At 37.7% G+C, this 20,920-nt stretch overlaps 1 protein-coding gene and 1 pseudogene across 2 annotated transcripts in view; both read right to left on the reverse strand.

Moving 5' to 3' along the window:
- TTC33 (tetratricopeptide repeat domain 33) overlaps window positions 1-20,920 on the reverse strand; it is a 40,984-nt gene that overhangs the window by 19,213 nt on the left and 851 nt on the right. For both annotated transcript variants that reach the window (XM_076007991.1, XM_076007992.1), the window contains exon 2: window positions 11,537-11,758. In XM_076007991.1, the coding sequence (XP_075864106.1) occupies window positions 11,537-11,757 (221 nt within the window). In that variant the 5' untranslated portion in view covers window position 11,758. The remainder of the gene's footprint in view (window positions 1-11,536; window positions 11,759-20,920) is intronic.
- LOC105878395 (S-adenosylmethionine decarboxylase proenzyme 2-like) lies at window positions 11,771-20,918 on the reverse strand (annotated as a pseudogene).

A 20,920-nucleotide genomic window follows, 5' to 3' on the forward strand; every position in this document is an offset into this window, starting at 1 on the left:
TCTGCAAGACTTAATAGTCACAAATGTATTTCCAGCATTAGTTTATCTGTCCAATCTTTTATTTTTTTACCACACCTTTGTTAGGATGGATCCCCTAGTGCACATACACAGGCACCTCTAGCATTGCCTTCCTCCCCTTCTTCATCTATTCAAAGGCTTTTCTCCTCTAAGACCAAGTTAAAATGCTCCATTCTTTATGAAAACCTCTTCCAGTGGTTTCAGCCCACTAGCTGTGAGTACCTTTCAACTAACCACACAGTGCCACTTATATTAATATATCTAAAGCATTTTATGTTTTACAAAGCATTTTTGATAAAATTAGTTAATGTAGAATTATTTTCACAAAAAGTTAATCCACTGAGGACTGAAAGCATATAAGATTGGCATTACCTATTCTCATTTTATGGATGAAGAAACAAAGTTTGAGAACCGCTACAGGACTAGTCCATGTATTAATCCTGCAAAAGCTAGGATTTAAAGCTAGCTCTTATAAATACAAGATAATGCTTTTTTCAAAAACCCCAATGATGTCTCCCCATTTAGTTTTTCTCTAATTCTTCCATGTATTTTTTGTCTTTTCTTCACTAATGAGTTCAGGAACCAAAAAGTAGATTTGTTTATATTCTCTATAGCACCGAGAACATTTCTCAGCACAAATTCTACCTTATTTGTCCTACCTTCTGTAAGAGAAGTCCTTGAAAGCAGCAGAGAGATGCATGGAACACATGAAAAGAGGAGAAAGGAGGCCGGGCGCGGTGGCTCACGCCTGTAATCCTAGCACTTTGGGAGGCCGAGGCGGGCGGATTGCTCAAGGTCAGGAGTTCGAAACCAGCCTGAGCGAGACCCCGTCTCTACCAAAAATAGAAATAAATTAATTGACCAACTAAAAATATATATACAAAAAATTAGCCGGGCATGGTGGCGCATGCCTGTAGTCCCAGCTACTCGGGAGGCTGAGGCAGTAGGATCGCTGAGCCCCGGAGATTGAGGTTGCTGTGAGCCAGGCTGACGCCACGGCACTCACTCTAGCCTGGGCAACAAAGTGAGACTCTGTCTCAAAAAAAAAAAAAAAAAAAAAAAAAAAAAAAAAAAAAGAAAAGAAAAGAGGAGAAAGGAGATAGCATGCTAATAATGTATCAGAAAAAAAAAAATAGAAGTACAAACAAATTTTATCCTATCCTACCAAAGTAGCAAATACCTTAATTCTTATTTTGTTTCATCTCATCATTTCAGGTATAAAAATTATAAGAAATCCCAAGACTAAGGGAGGGTGAATATGGATTGAAAGAGATTCGAATTTCTAGGTATAGCAGAAGAAACTTAAGACCTTGGATGTTTAAGGTCTCAAGAATCTTTGTGGCTTTTGAGGAAGGCTGAAGGACTTTGGTCTCTAGAGCAAGGGTTGACATAGCAAAAGTACATATAGCAAATATTTTAGATTTTGTGGGCCAGATAGTCTGTCACAACCACTCAATTCTACCACTGTAGTTTAAAATCAGCCCATAACCAAATGTGCATAGCTGTGTCCCGATAAAACTTGATTTATAAAAACAGGTTGTGGTTTGCCAACCCCTGATCTACTTGGCCCAACCACTGTTACAAGCTTGTCATATCTGGCAATCATCCTTTTTACTTCCAGTCCAATTTTCTATCTCAACCAGAGACAGTTACCCCATAGAAGGCATTTATGGAAATTTATGGAGACATTTTTTGTTGCCACTATGATTTCGAGGTACTAGTGGCAGGGGGTCAGGAATGTTACTATCCTACAAGGCAAAGAGCAATGCTACACGATAAAGAGCTATCCTGCCCAAAATGCCACTAGTGCTATTGCTGAGAAATAGGAAAACTTACCCCATTCCTACAGCACAAAGCTGCTTATGTACCTTAACTTAAGTTGTCCCAAAGCACTAAGAGGTTCAAGATGACACTGACCATTACTAGTTTCCTTTTTTCATTAGGCAAGCACGCATGCATGCATACACGTGCAAATATACACACATGTACAAACACAGGAACACAGATTTGAAGAAAAAAGGAAAACATCCTTTCTTCTCCAATTCACTACTTTTACTTTGAAAACATAACCGTTTCTCCTAGCAGAGGCATTGCTAGATGAAACATGCTTTGTTGCCCACAAGGCATACAAAGTTTAAAGGAACAAATGAGGTGTTTTCCACCAACTAAAGTAAAGTAAGAAATGGTGGGCATTTACTTCACTATCATCAGCCTACTGAATTCCTCCCCCACCCTATTTCTCATTCCTCTTCTCGGTTTACTTCTCTTGGCCTACAAATAAAGATGCCACCACTTAGGTCCTCCATTTCGGGATCATAGGAAACTTGGCACCTAATAAATCAATGGTCCCTCAGGCCTTCTATAGCCTATCTCTTAATTCAACTTTAGTTTGGAACAGACTGAACAGACACAGCCCTGCTGCAGCTGTTGGATAGGAAGCACTGAAAGATAAAAAACTTGGTTTAAAGTCACTGGGTTAATAAATGACCAAGGTCTGATTCAGCCAGTTTAAAGACAACCTTAACAGTATGGAACTGAACTGGCACAAGGAAGGAAGCAAAGTGAATAGTTCCAGGGATTACAAAAGGGCAGGGTGAGATAATATCATACACTGAGATAAAGAACAGCTGGTGACCAAGCCAAATAAGTTAGACAGCACACTCATTTACCAGATAGAAACGTCAGAGTGTTTAGCTACTTTGCTCCCAATTAGATTTCTAATTTACTATAGCTTCAAATTCAATGAGATATATAATTAACAGCTTATTCATTTAATAAATATTTACTGGGCAGTTACTCTGGGCCAGGAAGCATTCAAGGTACTGGGGATACGGCATTCAATAAGATTTAAAAGGTCCCTACTATTCTTCTAGATCTTACTTTCTAGACTAGAGTGTGTGCAAGTGGGAAGAGGAGAGGGAGAGAAAGACAACAAACTAAGTTGAAATATAAGTGCCATGATAAAAAAAAAAAAAAAAAAAGGAGGAATGTGACAGGGAGTGACCAAGTGGCTACTAAGAATGAGTAATCAATAAAGGTCTCTCTAAGAAGGCATTTGAGCTAAGACTTGAGTGACAAAAAGTGGTCAGCCAACTGAAAATCTGGAGAAACCCCATTCCAGACAAAGGCCAAGAGCCAAGGCAGGACCAAACAATGTGTTGAGAAAAGGAAATAAAACCAGAATAGCTACTAGTAGAGTGAGGAAGGGAAATAAGAAATCAGAGAGAGAGGGGCCAAAGTCATGATCACAGAGAACGTAATAGGCTATAGTTATGGGTGTGGATTTAATTGCATGTGTAATGGAGAATCTATGGAGTTTTATGTAATAGTGAGACATGAACTGATTTAGATTTTGAAGATACTGGTCATGCCCATGGAAAAAGAATAGAAGTGTTAAGAGTATAAAAATGTGCACAGAGAAACCATTTATGAGACTACCAAAGTAATTTAGGTAAGAGATAACCACAGATTAGACTAGGATAACAGCAGTGAAAACAGAAGCTGGGAAAAAAGAGATTTTGAATATGCTGAAAAGGTTAAGTTGACACAACTTGGACTGGATGTGGACAGTGAAAATAAGAAAGGAATTCAGGATGGTGACTTATCTTGAATTACCTGGAAAACAGACCCTGAGGCCAAAGTTTTACTGGCTAATTGTTGGGGGGGTCTGATCCCAGGGAAGCAAGAGTGAGGAAAAAAGAGAATTAAGGCAGGAAAGAAGAAATACAAAGGTTGTGTTAAGCTGGCAATAGCTCCAAAAACAAACACAGATCACTGTTGTTCCTATAGAACTTCTTTAGAAAGATCATATGAAACCACTGTGTTGGAAATAGTCCACTGAGAGAAGACAAAGGAAAAAGAATTTATCTGCAGGGTCCCTCCTATACCCTGTCTCCTACCAGTCAATATCTGTACCACAAGGCTTTTAACCCACTTACAATCTGAGTGTGTGGCTCAGCATTCCAGCGCTTCTACAGGTCCAATCTACTGGCCAGTGTCAAGGTGTGATGGTCTTTCATTATCAGTCAGCATATCATGGGGCTCTCTGGTCTGTGACAGCAGCAGCAGCTAGGGCTTTACAGCCACAAGGACAATGTGTGCTGTCTCAAGGGCAGGAAGATGGAGGCGAATGAGGCTGATTACCTCTGAATTATCTCTAGTTTATGGCACATAAACCAGCAGAGTTGACTCGTGGTTTGGGGGTAAATGGTGGTGTTTTTTACTGGCATGAGGAAGACTGGAAAGTACCAGATGTTTGGGAGAAAAATCAGGCGTTCTGCTCTGTACATGCTAAGTCTAAGATACTAACCAGATATCCAAGTGGGTATAAGGCAAGTATTTTGAGATTTAAGACGTTGGAGTTCAGGTGGACGGACAGTGTTATAAGCATATATTTGGCAGTCATCAGTATGGAGAGGGTACTTAATAAAGGAAACTATATAAACTTAGAAGAAGGGAAAGAAAGCTTATGGAAAAGAGAAGAAGTACTTTCTAGATAGTATGGCCTACTAATATTTAGAAAATAAGTAAACAGAAAAGGAACAAGCAAAGAATAAAAAGGAGTGGACACTGACACAAAAGGAAAAGCATGAGAGTGTTATGGTACAGAAAATTAGAGAGCAATGTATTTAGGAAGAGAGTGGTTAACTATGCTGAAGGATGAAAGGTGTGATAAATTAGAACACAGAAGTGGTGAATGATTTGACAACAGGAGATCATGGATAACCTTTAAAAGTAGTTTCAGGGGATTGTAGGAACAGAAACCTGGTCTGAATGGTCTGAGAGGATGATTCATGAAGAAATGGAGTTTGTAGTAAAGTGGGACCAGAGAAATGGTAGAGCATGTGGAGTCAAGCAACCTTTTTAAATGGATGCTCTCAGGGTATGTTTGCATACTAGTGACAAGGAGCCGAGAGAAGGAGGAACAGATGATATAAAAGGGATAATTTTAAAAATAAAGTTTCTGATCAGGCAAGAAGGGATGGGGTCTAGTGCACAGTAGAGGGCTGGGCCTTTGATACGAGCAGGGCACCTCCTTACAACAGAGTGAAGACAAACAGTACGGTATGTATACAGTCAGGTTGGAAGATGTGCTGATGAGAAAATAAAGGCATTCTACACTAATTACATCTATTTTTTTCCACAGAATATGAGGCAAAACCACTGTCATTAAATACATTGATGCTGGCAATGTATACAATGTGTGTCACATAGCTACATCACTCTCAAATTTACTTTGGTAGGTATACTTTCCTAGACAAGAGCAAAAATTCATGGTAAATTCTAATTATATTCCTGTTTCACACACATAACACACTAACAGATGAAAATTAGACCACTTAGCAGACAATCAAATAGCACCATCTAGTGGCTGAAATCTTAAAAGCCAACATATTAATGTTGGGACCCACATTTGATTCTTCAGAGTCACTGTGGGTGTAGTAATAATTCTAAAAAAAGATATCTGAACAAAATAACTTATAAAAAATCTTAATACCATAGGAAATATACCAATAACATATAAAATCTTAAAATATAATAGCTAAGTGCATTTACTTAGTGCTTACTAGGTGCCAGGCGGCATGCTATGCTCTTTTACATGCACTTGCTCTTTAATCCTCCTGTATTTTTTACTGACAGAATTAATAACCTGCCAAGGTTTATACAGGTAGAGAAAGCCAGGATTTGAATGGAGGTGATCTGCCTTCAAAATCCACATTCTTTTTTTTTTTTTTTTTTGAGACAGAATCTCACTCTGTTGCCCAGGCTAGATTGCCATGTCATCAGCCTGGCTCACAGCAACCTCAAACTCTTGGACTCAAGCAATCCTTCTGCCTCAGCCTCCTGAGTGGCTGGGACTACAGGCATGTACCACCATGCCAAGCTAATTTTTTCTACATGTTTTTTAGTTGTCCAGCCAATTTCTTTCTATTTTTTCAGTAGAGACAGGGTCTCACTCTTACTCAGGTTGGTCTCGAACTCCTGACCTTGAGGGATCTGCCCGCCTCGGCCTCCCTGAGTGCTAGGATTACAGGCATGAGCCACAGCACCCGGCCCAAAATCCACATTTTTAACCACTATACTCATTTTATAGTGTCTCTATAAAGCATAGAGAGTTAGGAGTTGGGTAGAAGAGTAAAAAAGTATTTTTATAAAGAACCAAGAATACTAAAAGGTAAAACTTCTGAATTTAAAAACCACTCAATTGCAAACCAAGTTTTCTAAGAATAACTAATTCATTACTGATGAAGTAAACTGTGATGCTAAAGAACTGTGCCTCCTTTGGAGGAAAGATGCTAACAGCACACTTGTATCATGCTACATTTAATATGTTCAACATCTAAATGCTCAATAAAACTAAATGAGGAAATATTAAGAGTTTAAAAAGAAAAAGAAGAGAATCACAAGGAGGGAAAACAACGTATCCCAGAAAGTAAAAGATGTCCCCTCCTCTTCAACAACCTCCCTCCCTCTCTCCTTCTCTAGCATTTCATCCACAGGATCTTTCTTTTCTACCTCGCTAAGGATTATTACCAATTCAAAATTCAAAGCTGGTCTACACTTTCTTGTTGTCTAGATCTAGTTCTAGATACTCTCTCATAGCTGCAAGTAGAAATTCACACCTAATCTTTTAAAGTATTTTTTATCCATCATTGGATTTCAGCCTCATAAGAATCCCATAAGACAAGTAATATTACAAGTGAAAAAATATATAACCAAAATATATAACCAATTCAGTTGTTCCTTGGAACAACTGAGATTATACTAGTAATAATGATAATAGCTAACATTTATTGAGTACTAATGGCAGCTACCATATTAAGTACATAACATGTGTATGTTCATTTCATCATCACATTATGAGGTAGGTACTTTTGCAGAAGAGGAAACCTAAACAGAGAGAGACTAAATAACTTGCCTAATATTACCAAGCTAGTAAATGGAAAAGCTAGGATAAGGAACAAGGCCAACTGGCTCTAAAGCCCAAGCCCTTAATCATTATATTGTAAAATATGCTGTTATTTTCTTATTTATAAATAAAGCCTTTTTACACAAAACAATGGGGGAATGCGGAGAATATGGGTTATAGCTAAATGAATGAGACTCAGAATAGAGAAATTCTTCTTATGTGCCATATTCTCATGCAGGAGTAGGATAGGAAAGTTTTATTCCAAAGGTCCATTGTATTTAAGGTATGAAATAAAATATGTTCTCAGAATATCATATTCTAATTTGGAATTTAAGTGTGTATTCTATAGATATAATGCAGTAAACTGCAGCTATTCTAACTGGAAGTTTAAAAATTTATATTCTATAGATACAATGCAGCAAGCATTAGCTAGCCCACAAAAACTTATTTAGCCATAAAATAGCAAAAACAAATGGCCATTTTATAAATATTCATGGCAGGCCTAGTAAGTGCCAAAAAATTATTCTAAAAGCTGAAGATATAGTACAAGTCAGATAAATTCTTTACTGTCCTGGAGCTTACATTTCTACAGAGGAGAAACAACTACAAACAAATAACTAAGTATATAAGGTAACTTCAAAAAGGGAGAAATACTAAAAGAAACAAACATGAAGTCATACTAAATACTAAAACATGATGTGATTAGGAAAGAGGACAGAGATGTTACTTCAGACTGAGTAATTAAGAGAGGGGCTTGCTGAGAAGACGATAGGAGAGCAGAAGTTTGAAGAACAAGACAAGTATTGGAAAATAGAATAGGCCAGGAGTGATGATTCATGCCTGTAATGCCAGCACTTCGGGAGGCCAAGCAAGAATAGCTTCAGGAGTTCAAGACCAGCCTGGCTAACATGGCAAGACCCCATCTCTACAAAAAGATTTTTAAAGTTAGTGAGGTGTCGTGGTACGCATCTACAGTCCCACCTACTTGGGAGGCTAAGGCAGGAGGATAGCTTGAGCCCAGGAGTTTGAGGCTGCAGTGAGCTGTAATCATGCCACTCTGCCACTGTACTCCAGCTTGGGAAACAGACAGAGTGAGACCCTATCTCTAATTTTAAAAAAAAAGAACTAGGAAAGGAAAGCTTTTCAGACTAAGAGTTACAACAAAAAGTTGTATAACTGGGTTCAAAAAAACAAGGAAGGCCAATGTGACTAAAATGTAGTGAAAATGAGAGTAGTTCAAGATGACACTGATTTGCTAGACAAGAAGTGAGTTTTATTTTTTTAATTTAACTTCACTATTCTTCCCTATATTTCTTTCAACCAAGTTTAATATTCTCTTACATATTTTTAAACTATTATATCTATTTTTGACTTAGAGTAGCCAAACTACTCAATTCCATTAGATTCCTTTAATTCTGTTTAGTTATTTTCTAAAGCTATGTATATATTATACCAAAACAAATGCTGAAGAGCAAAAAACTTAATCATCTCACAGTATTATCCATCTAAAATAAAGCATCCAATCCAGCTGATATTAGTGAAATGACTCAATGTTTTGACATGCAGGCAGAAAACATGAGTTATTCTGTTTGTCTACAAAGTTGATATCTCTCTTGTACCACAGGAAATTCAGAGGGAATCCCATGGCAATAACTGAATAGCTTTTCCCTTCTACACACTAGTGTGGTCTAGAAAAACAACAAAGTTAATGAACTTTTAACAGGCATTTACAGGAATTTCTAAAGATGTTTTATGACTGTTCTGAAAGTAATTTCATAAATGTGGAAAATTTACAAGTGGTTTTCTTCTAAGATAGAATGGTCAATCTTGCAAAGTTCTGCAAGAGAAAAATCTTTATGCCTAAAATTCACAACCTAACATTGAGCTGCTATGATTAATTGATCTTGATTGTTATTTGCTACCCTTCACTCCCAATTTGAGATGCTAACTCGTATTATAGTTTTAAAATACAACCATTCTATTAAAAATAAAAGAGTACCCCAGAATCAAAAGCAGACCTAGAAACTATATGTCGGTTCCTCAACTTTGACTCATTTATGAGAAGAATTTTTAACAAGGAATCTTATAACTACTTCACCGGTTTAAAATAAAAGAAAGAGAAAAAAGAACAAAGAAAAAGTGCTTCTTGCTTAATACTACTTCATTTTCTTTTTATTTCTTAAACTCTTCAATAACACATGTAAGCTACCAGTCAAAGGCACACAGGCCTGATTTTAGATCTCTGGATCATCTGAAGAGTACTCTATCCCGACCAAAGATTCTACTCCCTGCTGGTCATACCATCTTCTAAATATCATATATTTAGTGCAAATCAACAGTTCTCATACTGTCAAGTATAATTTTCCTAATATATTTTCTTTACCAAGAACAAATGCTTTAAGATTTCTATAAAAATATGGCTCCCAGGCCGGGCGCGGTGGCTCACGCCTGTAATCCTAGCTCTCTGGGAGGCCGAGGCAGGCGGATTGCTCGAGGTCAGGAGTTCGAAACCAGCCTGAGCAAGAGTGAGACCCCGTCTCTACTATAAATAGAAAGAAATTAATTGGCCAAATAATATATATAGAAAAAATTAGCCGGGCATGGTGGCGCATGCCTGTAGTCCCAGCCACTTGGGAGGCTGAGGCAGAAGGATCGCTTGAGCCCAGGAGTTTGAGGTTGCTGTGAGCTAGGCTGATGCCATGGCACTCATTCTAGCCTGGGCAACAAAGCGAGACTCTGTCTCAAAAAAAAAAAAAAAAATATGGCTCCCAACAGACATCAAACACAGCAAATAGACAGACATAGGCACAATATCTTTGCAATGGTTGCACTAATAGAGGGCAACCTGATATTATTTACCTCCCAATATGATGCACTATAAAGCACAAACATTATCTATGACATATAAATGTTTGGACTCTAAATCTAATCGCCACACCTAATTTCAGTTAACAAGTATAAGATGAACAAATTAAATGACATACCCAAGGAAACAGTAAAATAGAAAATTTGTTCTGGACTCTTCAAAAAGTCAATATCATGGGGGATAAAAGTAGGGGCTCCAAGTAGATTAAAAGACACTACAGAGACATTATAACTAAACACAATGTGTGAACTCTGTTTAGATCCTGGTTTTAAAAACTATACACTATAAAAGACATTTGGGAGAAAACTAGAAAAACCTAAATATGAACTGGTCTTAGATTATGGAATTATTCATTTTCATAAGTTTGATAATGGTATTTTAGGTGAGAGAATATCTTTATTCTTAGGAGAAACATGTTGAATCAGGGGTAGGTATCATAATGCATGCAACTTACTTTCAAATGGGTCAGCAAAAAAACCTGTAAATATTCAACTGTTTACGTGCACACAGGTGTGTAGGAAAATAGAGCAGATGTTAAGAATTTTTGTGTCTAGGCCGGGCACGGTGGCTCATGCCTGTAATCCTAGCTCTCTGGGAGGCCTAGGCAGGTGGATTGCTCGAGGTCAGGAGTTCGATACCAGCCTGAGCAAGAGCAAGACCCCGTCTCTACTATAAATAGAAAGAAATTAATTGGCCAACTAATATATATATATATAGAAAAAATTAGCCGGGCATGGTGGCACATGCCTGTAGTCCCAGCTACTTGGGAGGCTGAGGCAGAAGGATCGCTTGAGCCCAGGAGTTTGAGGTTGCTGTGAGCTAGGCTGACACCATGGCACTCACTCTAGCCTGGGCAACAAAGCAAGACTCTGTCTCAAAAAATAAATAAATAAAAATTAAAAAAAAAAAATAAAAAATAAAAAATGTCCTTTTCCACCCTAGGTTAATATTTTCTTCTATTAACTATATAGTTTTACCTCGCACATTTAGATTTTAATGCCTCTATGGTCCATCTTTGTGTGTAGCATTAGATATAGATTCAGTTTTATTTTCCACTACATAGTAATCCAGTTTTGTTAACACAATCTACTAAAAAATTTGTCTTCTCTCCACTAACTTGTAGAAGAATGATTTCTGGTCCCACTTAAAAATCTAAGCAGAAGAAGGGGAAAAGGAGTAAAAAAGCAAGAAAAAGAACAAAGGAAAAAAGAAATAGGTGCATATAACGGCAGTATTAGAGCTTAGCTAAAGAAGGGCTATGAATAAATGAAGCTATTATCAAATTCCTGTGCACCAAATCATATTTACTAAAGTATATAAGAAGTAATTGGAAAAGAATAACTGAATACCTATTTTTTTAAAAATATATGTATGTTCTCAAGGCTGTTCAGGAAATGCCTAATTCATCTGGCACATAACATCATAAGGAGAAAATTTCCAGAGATTAGACCATATACTAACCAATGAGTTGGATTATATTTGACTTAGAATTTACTCTTCTAGACAAAAAAATAAATAAATAATGGTAAAGCAGAAGTAAGCATCCTGAAAACTATTTTATAAACTATCCCTGAAAATGAGAATTTTCATGTGATTTTGAGACACCTTATTTGTTTGATTAGTTTAGCTCCTAGATCAGATTTTAAAACCATGGATTTCTCAGATTCATAAATCTTCATCCCATTACCGACAGTGAGTTAAAAAAATAAACTGTTCTCCATAAGAAAATTCTAAAAACGTACCTTTTATTTTCAGCCAAACTGGCTCCTTCATCCTTCAGCTGTTTACTTTTCTCAGCAGAGCCTTCAAGGAGAACTTCTTTCCTACGTTTAATGGCATGAAGCCAGTTACCTTCATCATTTTCAGCCACATCCTTCTCATCAGCAGCTTCAGCCTCAAACTGCTGGGAAGTGACCTTTGAGACCTTCTCACCAATCTTCCTCTTCCACCCAAAAGAAGCCATTCTGGAAAAATCACAAAGAAACAGGTTTAAAACAAACTTGGCCTTTTATAGAAGTATTCCAACTAATAGGTAAAGAAGAAATAAAAGGATTAGATTATCACCATTTTTTAATCCCTAATTAGTGGATCTAGGCAACAATCACCAAATGGCTGCTAACACCAGTAAGAAACAACAGGACATCATGCACCTCCTGATGGAAGTGGCATACCACCCACAAGGTACTCTTGTAAAAATTAATCCTAAATCAGATCAGACCTCTCTACCAGTTTATAAGAAATATGGGATAGAGGTAAACATGCTCAGTAACACATCAGAGATGCAGACAGCAGAAAACTAAAGAAAAATAAAACTGGTTTCTTCAAGAAATAAACTGTCAGGGAAAAAAAGAGAAGAGAAAGAAGAGAGGTAACTCCTAGACTAAGAGAGACTTAACAGACATATGGCATGGCACAGCAGCTCACACCTGTAATCCTAGCACTTTGGGAGGCTGAGGTGGTAGGGTCGCTTGAGCCCAAGAGTTCTAGACTAGCCTGGGCAATAGTGAGACCCCATCACTACAAAAAAATTTAAAAATTAGCCAGGCATGGTGGTGAGCACCTATACTCCCAACTACTCAGGAGGCTCAGGAAGGAGGATTGCCTGAGCCCAGGAGTTTGAGGTTGCAGTGAGCTATGATGATGCCATTGTACTCTAGCCCAGGCAACAGAAAGAGACCCTGTCTCAGAATGAAAAAAAAAAGAGAGAGAGATATACTAACCAAACATAATATATGTACCTTGTTTCACTCCTGATTCAAAAAAACTAATAGGGAAGGAAAAATAGGAGATATCAGAACACATTTAATAATTGATGATATTAAGGAATTACTGCTGTATTTCTTTAGGTGTATTAACAGTATTGTGATTATGTTTACAAAAATAATGCTTATCTTTTAAGGATACATACTGAAATATTTCATACGAAATTATATAATATCTAGGAATTGTTTCAAAGTAATCAGTGGGGGTGAGGAATGCAGTAAAGATGAAATATGATTGTTTTGAACTGATGATTGATGGAGTTGGGTGGTGAGTACATGGGGATCAGTGTAGTTTTCTCTCTCCTTTCATATATGTTGAGATTTTTCCATAATAAAAAGGTCTTAAAAGATTCAAACTTGCTAAATGACTTAAGTCACAGAATTATTAGGTAAACAAATAAAAAGATAACAGATGATGAACTGCTTTGTAAATCTGCAATGACATACAAATGTAAGGGATAAAAAGAGGGAGAATAATTAATAGAACAAAGTTAAAGAAAATCCTGGAAGAATTCAACAGATATTTAGAGAAGAGATTAACTGAATGATCTAAGAATTTACCAGGTGCATAGATGAGCTTCAAGATACTGAGAAATCCCTGGAATTGTATATAAATTATATGTAAATTTTCTTTTTCATGGAAGAAAAACTTTAACTGTTGTTGCAAAAAAGATCTATATGAAGTAGAAGTTGATTTCAATAACATTAGTAAAGAATACACTTTAGAAAGTGAAGGTAACTGCATGTAAAATTCTGGTAGCAATTTAATAGAAATGTCCCAGATGGTTAGGCTGAGGCCAACATCCAATAAGGATGAAAGCCTTGTCTTGGGGAATTTTGGACAATACTTGGAGAAATATTATACTGTGCATAAACCAAACTATATTGTTTTTACAAGTATTGCAAAGTTTCATATAGTAAAAGGTTTTTTTCTACATGCACACTTCAATTTCACAGCAAGAGTGGCACAGAATACCTAAACACAAAAGAGAGCATTCATGCAAGATATCTAACTCCTTGATATAACAATACATGTAATTTAAAATGATTACACTGTCATTACATCTGGGGCTTTTTCTCAACTACCAGGAGGTAGTTATGGAAAGCAAGGCCCCTGGTATCAATGTCTAGAAAGCAGCCACCATCGTCTGTGTGTTCTCTTTTTAGCTTTTTTCTTCACTTTTCTTAATCAACTCTGCTGCTGCTGCTTCTTAGCAAAACTGGTAAAAACAAAATTGTAATCAGTAGCACTCTGACAATCAAGATATGTAAAAACTTTGATCTTCTGGGATAAAGAAAGAAAGCACTGTATAACATTTAGAACTCTGATTAACAAACAAGGTGGTCACAAACTTTCCTGACCAAGTCATCATAAGAGGTATGAATTAAATTTGTTCCAAAGCAAACATAAGAAAATCCTGGTTCTGATTGGATAGATAAGTTCCATCCAATTTTATTCCATTCATCGAATACCCATAAGCACTGAACAGTACAGCATCAATGACAGAACCTGGTATCAGGTCACTAAATCTACTCATATGTGACATTCTTTGCAATAACACCATGTTTCATGTAGGAATTGTCCATAACTGTTGGTTCAAACTCACTCATCAGAATTTCCAGGGTTTGATCTGGCTAATTACCCAATTCTCTGGGAAATCCAGAGTATATAATTACCAACAATCAGAATTCATATGTCCCCTACAATGTTGCTCCATTTGGGAAAATTACATTAAGAAACTCTATTTCTTCCTGTAAATTCTGGTCTTAGTACTTTCGGTGAGAAGGCTTCATGAAATTCTTATGAGAATAAAAGCTTTGAATTGGGTCAAACCCATTGTAATTGCAAGCTTCAACAGGGGAACCAGTGCTTTTGGCAAAATAGTGGTACTATTAATGTATGTCTTTAAAATAAAACATCTCTTGGAAACAAACATGCTACTCTGAGTACATAAGCTTCCTGTTTATCAATTTTTGTCACACTTATGACTGAACATTGTACATCCTTCAAAAGTATATCCCACTTAGATATTGGGATAATGAAAAGATCCCCAGATCCTTGGTTTGCATCGGGTTGCTGCCAGGAAAACCAACCTCCAGCAGCTTCTTGTTTTCTTTGAAAAAATGTACAGCTTCCACCACCCTGAGACGAGCAACCAATCAAGAACCACAGAAAATCAACTAAATTAAACAAACCCCTGCTTCTGCGGCCGCCACAGACTATTCCAGCCGAATTACTACATACAGCTTAAGTTCCTTTTTTTGCTATAATTTTATATTATCTTTTTTAAAAAGGACTAATAAAAATTTTCTTTTTTTTTTTGTAAGCAAAAGTTGAACTTAAGTTAGAAATAGAGGCAGATACAGTTAAGTCTCTTGGAATCTGCTGCTTTCCCGTTAGAGAAAGTAAAACGAGCACTATCTAACGTCGCCAGCCACACGCTGTGTAAGCCTGTATGTAAATTTTTTATGCCTGTAAGCATTCTGGAGAAGAGTGTCTAAGCTTTCATGACCTCCTTAAAGTAGTCTGTAGCTCCAAGGAGATTATGATCTGATTAACTAGAGAAATGGGGTAAAACAATGAACCAGAAGTCTTTATGAAACTACGACGGGCATCGTGGGCACATAAGGAAGGGACAGCAAATAAGTTTTAGCAGATATCAAGGTCTTAATCACTGATGCACACAGGTCAAGTGAAGTATAAGTACAGGACTACCTCAGAGACAGTATGGGTTCGGTACCAGGTAATCTCAATAAACCAAGTATCACAATAAAGCGAGTCACACAAACTTTTTGGTTTCCCAGTACATACAAAAGTTATGTTTACACCATACTGTAGTCTCTTAAGTATGCAATAGCATTATGTCTAAAAAAGCAATGCACATGCCTCAATTTAAAAATAATTTATCACTAAAAAATGCTGATCATCTGGGCCTTTAGCAAGTCCTAATCTTTTTGCTGATGGAGGGCCCTTCCTGGATATTGATGGCTGCTGACCAATCAGGGTGGTGATTGCTAAAGGCTAGGGTAGCTGTGGTAATTTCTTAAAATAAGACAACAATGAAGTCTGCAGTATCAACTGACTCTCCCTTTCACAAAATTTCACTATAGCATGCAATGCTATGTCATAGCATTTTACCCACAAAACAACTTTCAAAATTGGAGTCAATCCTCTCAAACTCTGCCACTAATTTATCAACTAAATTTACACAGTACAGTCTAAATTCTTTGTTGTTTCAACAGTGTTCACAGCATCTTCACTAGGAGTAGATTCCATCTCAAGAAACCACTTTCTTTGCTCATCCAGAAAAAATAACTCCTTATCCATTAAAGTTTTACCATGAGATTACAGTAATTTACTCACATCTTCAAGTGTCACTTCTAATTCTAGTTTTCTTGCTATTTCCACATCACATCTGCAGTTCCTTCCTCCACTGAAGTCTTAAACCTCTTGAAGTCATCCATGAGGGTTGGAATTAACTTCTTCCAAACTCCTACTAATGTTGCTATTTTGACCACCTCTCATGAATCACAAATGTTCTTAATGACATCTATTTTTTTTATTTTTTGTTCTTAGCACTATTTTATTTTTTTTTTCCAAGACAAAGTCTTGCTCTGTTGCCCAAGCTAGAGTGCCATGGTTTAAGCCTAGCTCCCAGCAACCTCAAACTCCTGGGCTCAAGCAATCCTTCTGCCTCAGCCTTCCGAGTAGCTGAGACTACAGGCACATGCCACCATGCCCGGCTAATTCTTTCTGTATGTTTTTAGTTGTCCAGCTAATTTCTTTCTATTTTTAGTAGAGAGTGTCTTACTCTTGGTCAAGCTGGTCTTGAACTCCTGACCTTGAGTGATCCTCCCGCCTTGGCCTTTTAGAGTGCTAGGATTACTGGCGTAAGCCACTGTGCCTGGCCTCTCTCTTTTTTATTCTTCTTTTAATGATATTGGTACCAATTAATGGCATCCATAATGGTGAATCCTTTCCAGAAGGTTTTCAATTGACATTGCCTAGAACCATCAGAGAAATCACTATCTATGGCAGCTATAGCCTTACAAATGTATTTCTTAAAAAATAAGACTTGAAAGTCAAAAGTACTCTTCATCTACGGGCCACAGAATGGATGTTATGTTAGCAGGCATGAAAACAACATTAATTTCCTTGTACATCTCCAACAGAGCTCTTGGGTGACCAGGTGCACTGTCAGTGAGCAACAATATTTTGAAAGGAATCTTTTTTTCCTGAGCAGTAGGTCTCAACAGTGTGCTTAAAATAGTCAATAAACCATGATGTAAACAGATGTGCTGTCATCCAGGCTTTGTTGTTTCATTTACAGAGCAAAGGCAGAGGAGACGTAGTATAATTCTTAGGGGCTCTAGGACTTTTGGAATGGTAAATGAGCACTGGCTCAACTTAAAGTTCCTAGCTGCAACAGCCCCTAATAAGAAAGTCAGCCTATCCTTTGAAGCTCTGAAGTCAGGCACTGACTAGCTGTAAGTCCTAGATGGCATCTTCCTCCAACAGAAGGCTGTTTCATCTACCTTAACCACTTCAGTAGGGGGCGCACACCAGCCACAAAACCTTGCCCACAGCCAGCACTCATAGTCTGCACGATAGTTTGCGCTGGGCATTGACGACGAATCCGTTTTGCTCTTGTGTGATAAGGAAAGCTTTAAAGCACCGAAAGCTTGTTTTACTTTACAGGCAGCTTTACTTGTAATGTAAATCAGAATAGATAACATATACATATATGTTTTTGTAACATTATTTTTAAATGTTCACAATTTTATTTTGATAAATGAAAAATTAGAAAAGTCAAGTTTTGTTATTAACGCTAAAGTCGATGCTTGGCTATGGCGTTCATCTGTGGCTATAGACTATAAGTGACGCTCGTATAGAAGTGGTTAAATATCTGTTGCTTAGTATAGCCACCTTCATCAATTATCTTAGCTAGATCTTTTGGATAACTTACTGCAGCTTCTACATCAGTGCCTGCTGCTTCGCCTTGCACTTTAATGTTATGGAGACAGCTTCTTTCCTTAAAGCTCACAGACAAACCTCTGCTAGTTTCAAACTTTTCTTCTGCAGCTTCCTCATCTCTCTCAGCCTTCACAAAAATAAAGAGAATTGGAGCCTTGCTATAGATTAGGTTTTTGCTTAAGGAAATGTTGTGGCTGGTTTGATCGTCTATCCAGACTGCTAAAACTTTCTTCATATCAGCAATAAAGCTGTTTCGCTTTCCTATCATTCCTGTATTCACTGGAGTAGCACTTTTAATATCCTTCAAAAACTTTTCCATTGCATTCACAAACTGGCTAACAAGAGGCCTAGCTTTCAGCCTACCCTGGCTTTTAACATGCCTTCCTCACTAAGTTTAATCACTTCTATTTTGATATAAAGTAAGAGACAGGTCACTTTTCCTTTCACTAGAACACTTAGAGGCCATTGTAGGGTTGGTAACTGCCCCTAATTTCAATATTGTTGTGTCTCAGGTAATAGAGAGGCCCAAGGAGAGGAAAAGAGAGATGGGGAATGGCCAGTCAGTGGAGCAGTTAGAACACACACAACATTTATTAAGTTTACCATCACATATGGGTGCAGTTCATGGCATCCCCAAATAATTTACAAGTGTAACATCAAAGATTACTAATCAAAGATCACCATAAGAGATATAATAATAATGAAGAAATTTGAAATATTGCAAGATTTGCCAAAATGTGATACAAAGACATGAATGAGCACATGCAGTTAGACAGATGGTGCTAAAAGACACGCTTGAAGCAGGGATGACACAAACCTTCAATGTGTTAAAAAGCAATATTTGCAAAGCACAATAAAGCAAAGAACAATAAAACAAATCTATAGGACAAGGAGACAGTGAGGCTGGCTGTGAGGTCATTCATATAGAAAGGCCAACAATAACAGCACAATTTTGAGGGATAAAAGAAAAACTGTGAGTCATTCACCTAAGTTCTTAATGAATATGAGGAAGCACCAATAAATCACAGCAATCAAGGAACATACGGGCTCTCTTAAAAATTAATAATAATTTAAAAATTTATGGCTGAGTTTGGTGGCTCATGCCTGTAATCCCAGCACTTTGGGAGGCCAAGATGGGAGGATAGCTTGAGGCCAGGAGTTTTGAGACCAGCCTAGGGAATATAGCAAAATCCTGTCTCCCCCAGCCCCCCCAAAAAAGAAAGAAAGAAATATATGGGCTGATATGGGTGAACCACATGCTTTCCACAGAAGAGATTTTTACAGAAACTTCTCCCAAGATTCGTCATAATACAGGTGAATGAAGTTCCTATGTTTGAATATGACTACAAATATCTTCGGGGAAGAACCAGGAAATTGCTGAAAATGTAAGTGTGGATACTATGGAATGGAAGTTCAGAAGCACAGAGTGAGGACATCCTGAGAGAATGGATTGTTAGGAAGGCCTCACAAGCTATCTGGACAAGATAAGAAAGTCTTGTATTTATGACTGTCCCTAACTGTAACAGGAATGATGATTAAGTTTTCTGGCTGTAAGTTCCAAATGGAACTTTGTTTCTACATTAATAACATGAGGCATCAGGCAGTGTGGGAACACTATTAATACTAACACTATTAATACTAATCTGGTGTTTACTGAAGGCAAATTACATTTAAAATCATTGTTCAGGTCTACAGACTATTAGGGTCGGGGGATAGAGTGGGGAGAAAAGGAAAAGAGGAGAGACAGACCAACATGTTTTTAAAAATTAACAGGTCATTCAGACTCCCATTATCCTCCCCATCTTCCAACCCAAACCACTGTTACAACTGCTGAGAACAACATATGTTAAGGTCCCACTCAGGTGGTGGTTCTCAACCATGTATGAAAAAGCCACACACACCATCATCTCAGGTGTTTGTAGCAGTCTCCCCCACAAATCCCTTGAGATCTTCTAGAGCCCGAAGGCTCTAGAAGGACAGAATGAGGTTACAAGGAGGCCTGATGACATTAGCGATTGAGAAGTTTAGCCTTGAAGAAAGGGAAAAAATATATTCCTCTCAGACAAAAAAAGAAGTTAATACTGACTGGAAAGTATAGGAAAGTTCAGGGGTGGAAGGAAAGGAAAACGAGGGATTTCATGCCACAAATTTCACATTTCTCCAAGAAATAGGAGGCTATTCATCTGTTCAAAGTAAAGAGAACATAAATGGATCTCAGCACTTGAGAAAAATGGAAAAGATGTGAAATAGGCACTGTGGAGATTAGAAAAGGCAACAATAAAGGATGAGAAGAGATATCAAACAGTATCAAAAGCTCACTGAGATTAAAAAGCATGAATCTGTTATCAAGGCTATTGGCACATTTCTATATTTTCTTCAAAATTGTCTGAACACCACAAGAGTACAGTCAATTACAATACAGGATAAGTGCTACAAGACAATAAACAAAGGATGCTATGATGTCAGAGAAGAAACACTTCAAGCTTCATGGAGAACTTCTGAAAGATAAAAGTTAGCCGGGTTTGAAAAGAGGTGGGAATCCTAGAACATATGCAAAACACTTTCTGCCTTGGAAAATTTAACACTGAATTGATCCAGACATCCTAAATAGTACAAGTTTATTGTTCCTCTATGGCTATCTTAATATGAAATTAAAAATTGTTATAAAGGAGGCTTTTCTGAATCTATAGTTAGATGCACAGGCACCAACATCCTAGACTTAATATTTGTTTCACCAGGATAAGAAACCATAGGGGTAAATCACAATCATAAAGGTTTCATGATAAACTCATGAAACCAGACAAATTCAACATTTTATACAGAATTTTATTTAAAGAATGCCATAAAAATTCTAAACAACGACATCGTATTCTAAATTCGTGTCCTGGTACAATGATTCCTATAGTAGGCGCTCAATAACTGTTGACATTTTACCGAGCCACAAACCAGAGAATGCTTATCTTGACTGCGTCCGAGGATGCAGCACCGCAGGCGAAAAACCACTGGATGAACATGATCAGGAAATCACAACATCATCCTTCCGGGTAAAAGGATATATTCGGAGGTGAGGAATCCAAGCAACAATTTACCCAAAAATACCACCGCGACAGAGAATTAGTATTAGAACCAGTATTTAGAATTAGAACCAGTATTAGCGACTTTCCCTTCAATGGTCAACCATAATAAAAAGAAACTCATCAAGGCTGCGGGACGTCACCTGCGAGTTCACCAGCCCGCGCTCAGCCTCGGACGGACACCGTAAACCCCGGGGAGAGCGCGGCTCCGCTCCGCCCCTCCCACCGCGAAGGGAAGGTCAAAGCCGCACCATCCCGGCCGCCTCCCAGGCGCGCTGCAAGGGAGGGCCCGACCCCCAGACTAGCTTGTCCCTA

This window comes from Microcebus murinus, chromosome 11, assembly GCF_040939455.1.
Source record: "Microcebus murinus isolate Inina chromosome 11, M.murinus_Inina_mat1.0, whole genome shotgun sequence".
Taxonomy (NCBI): domain Eukaryota; kingdom Metazoa; phylum Chordata; class Mammalia; order Primates; family Cheirogaleidae; genus Microcebus; species Microcebus murinus.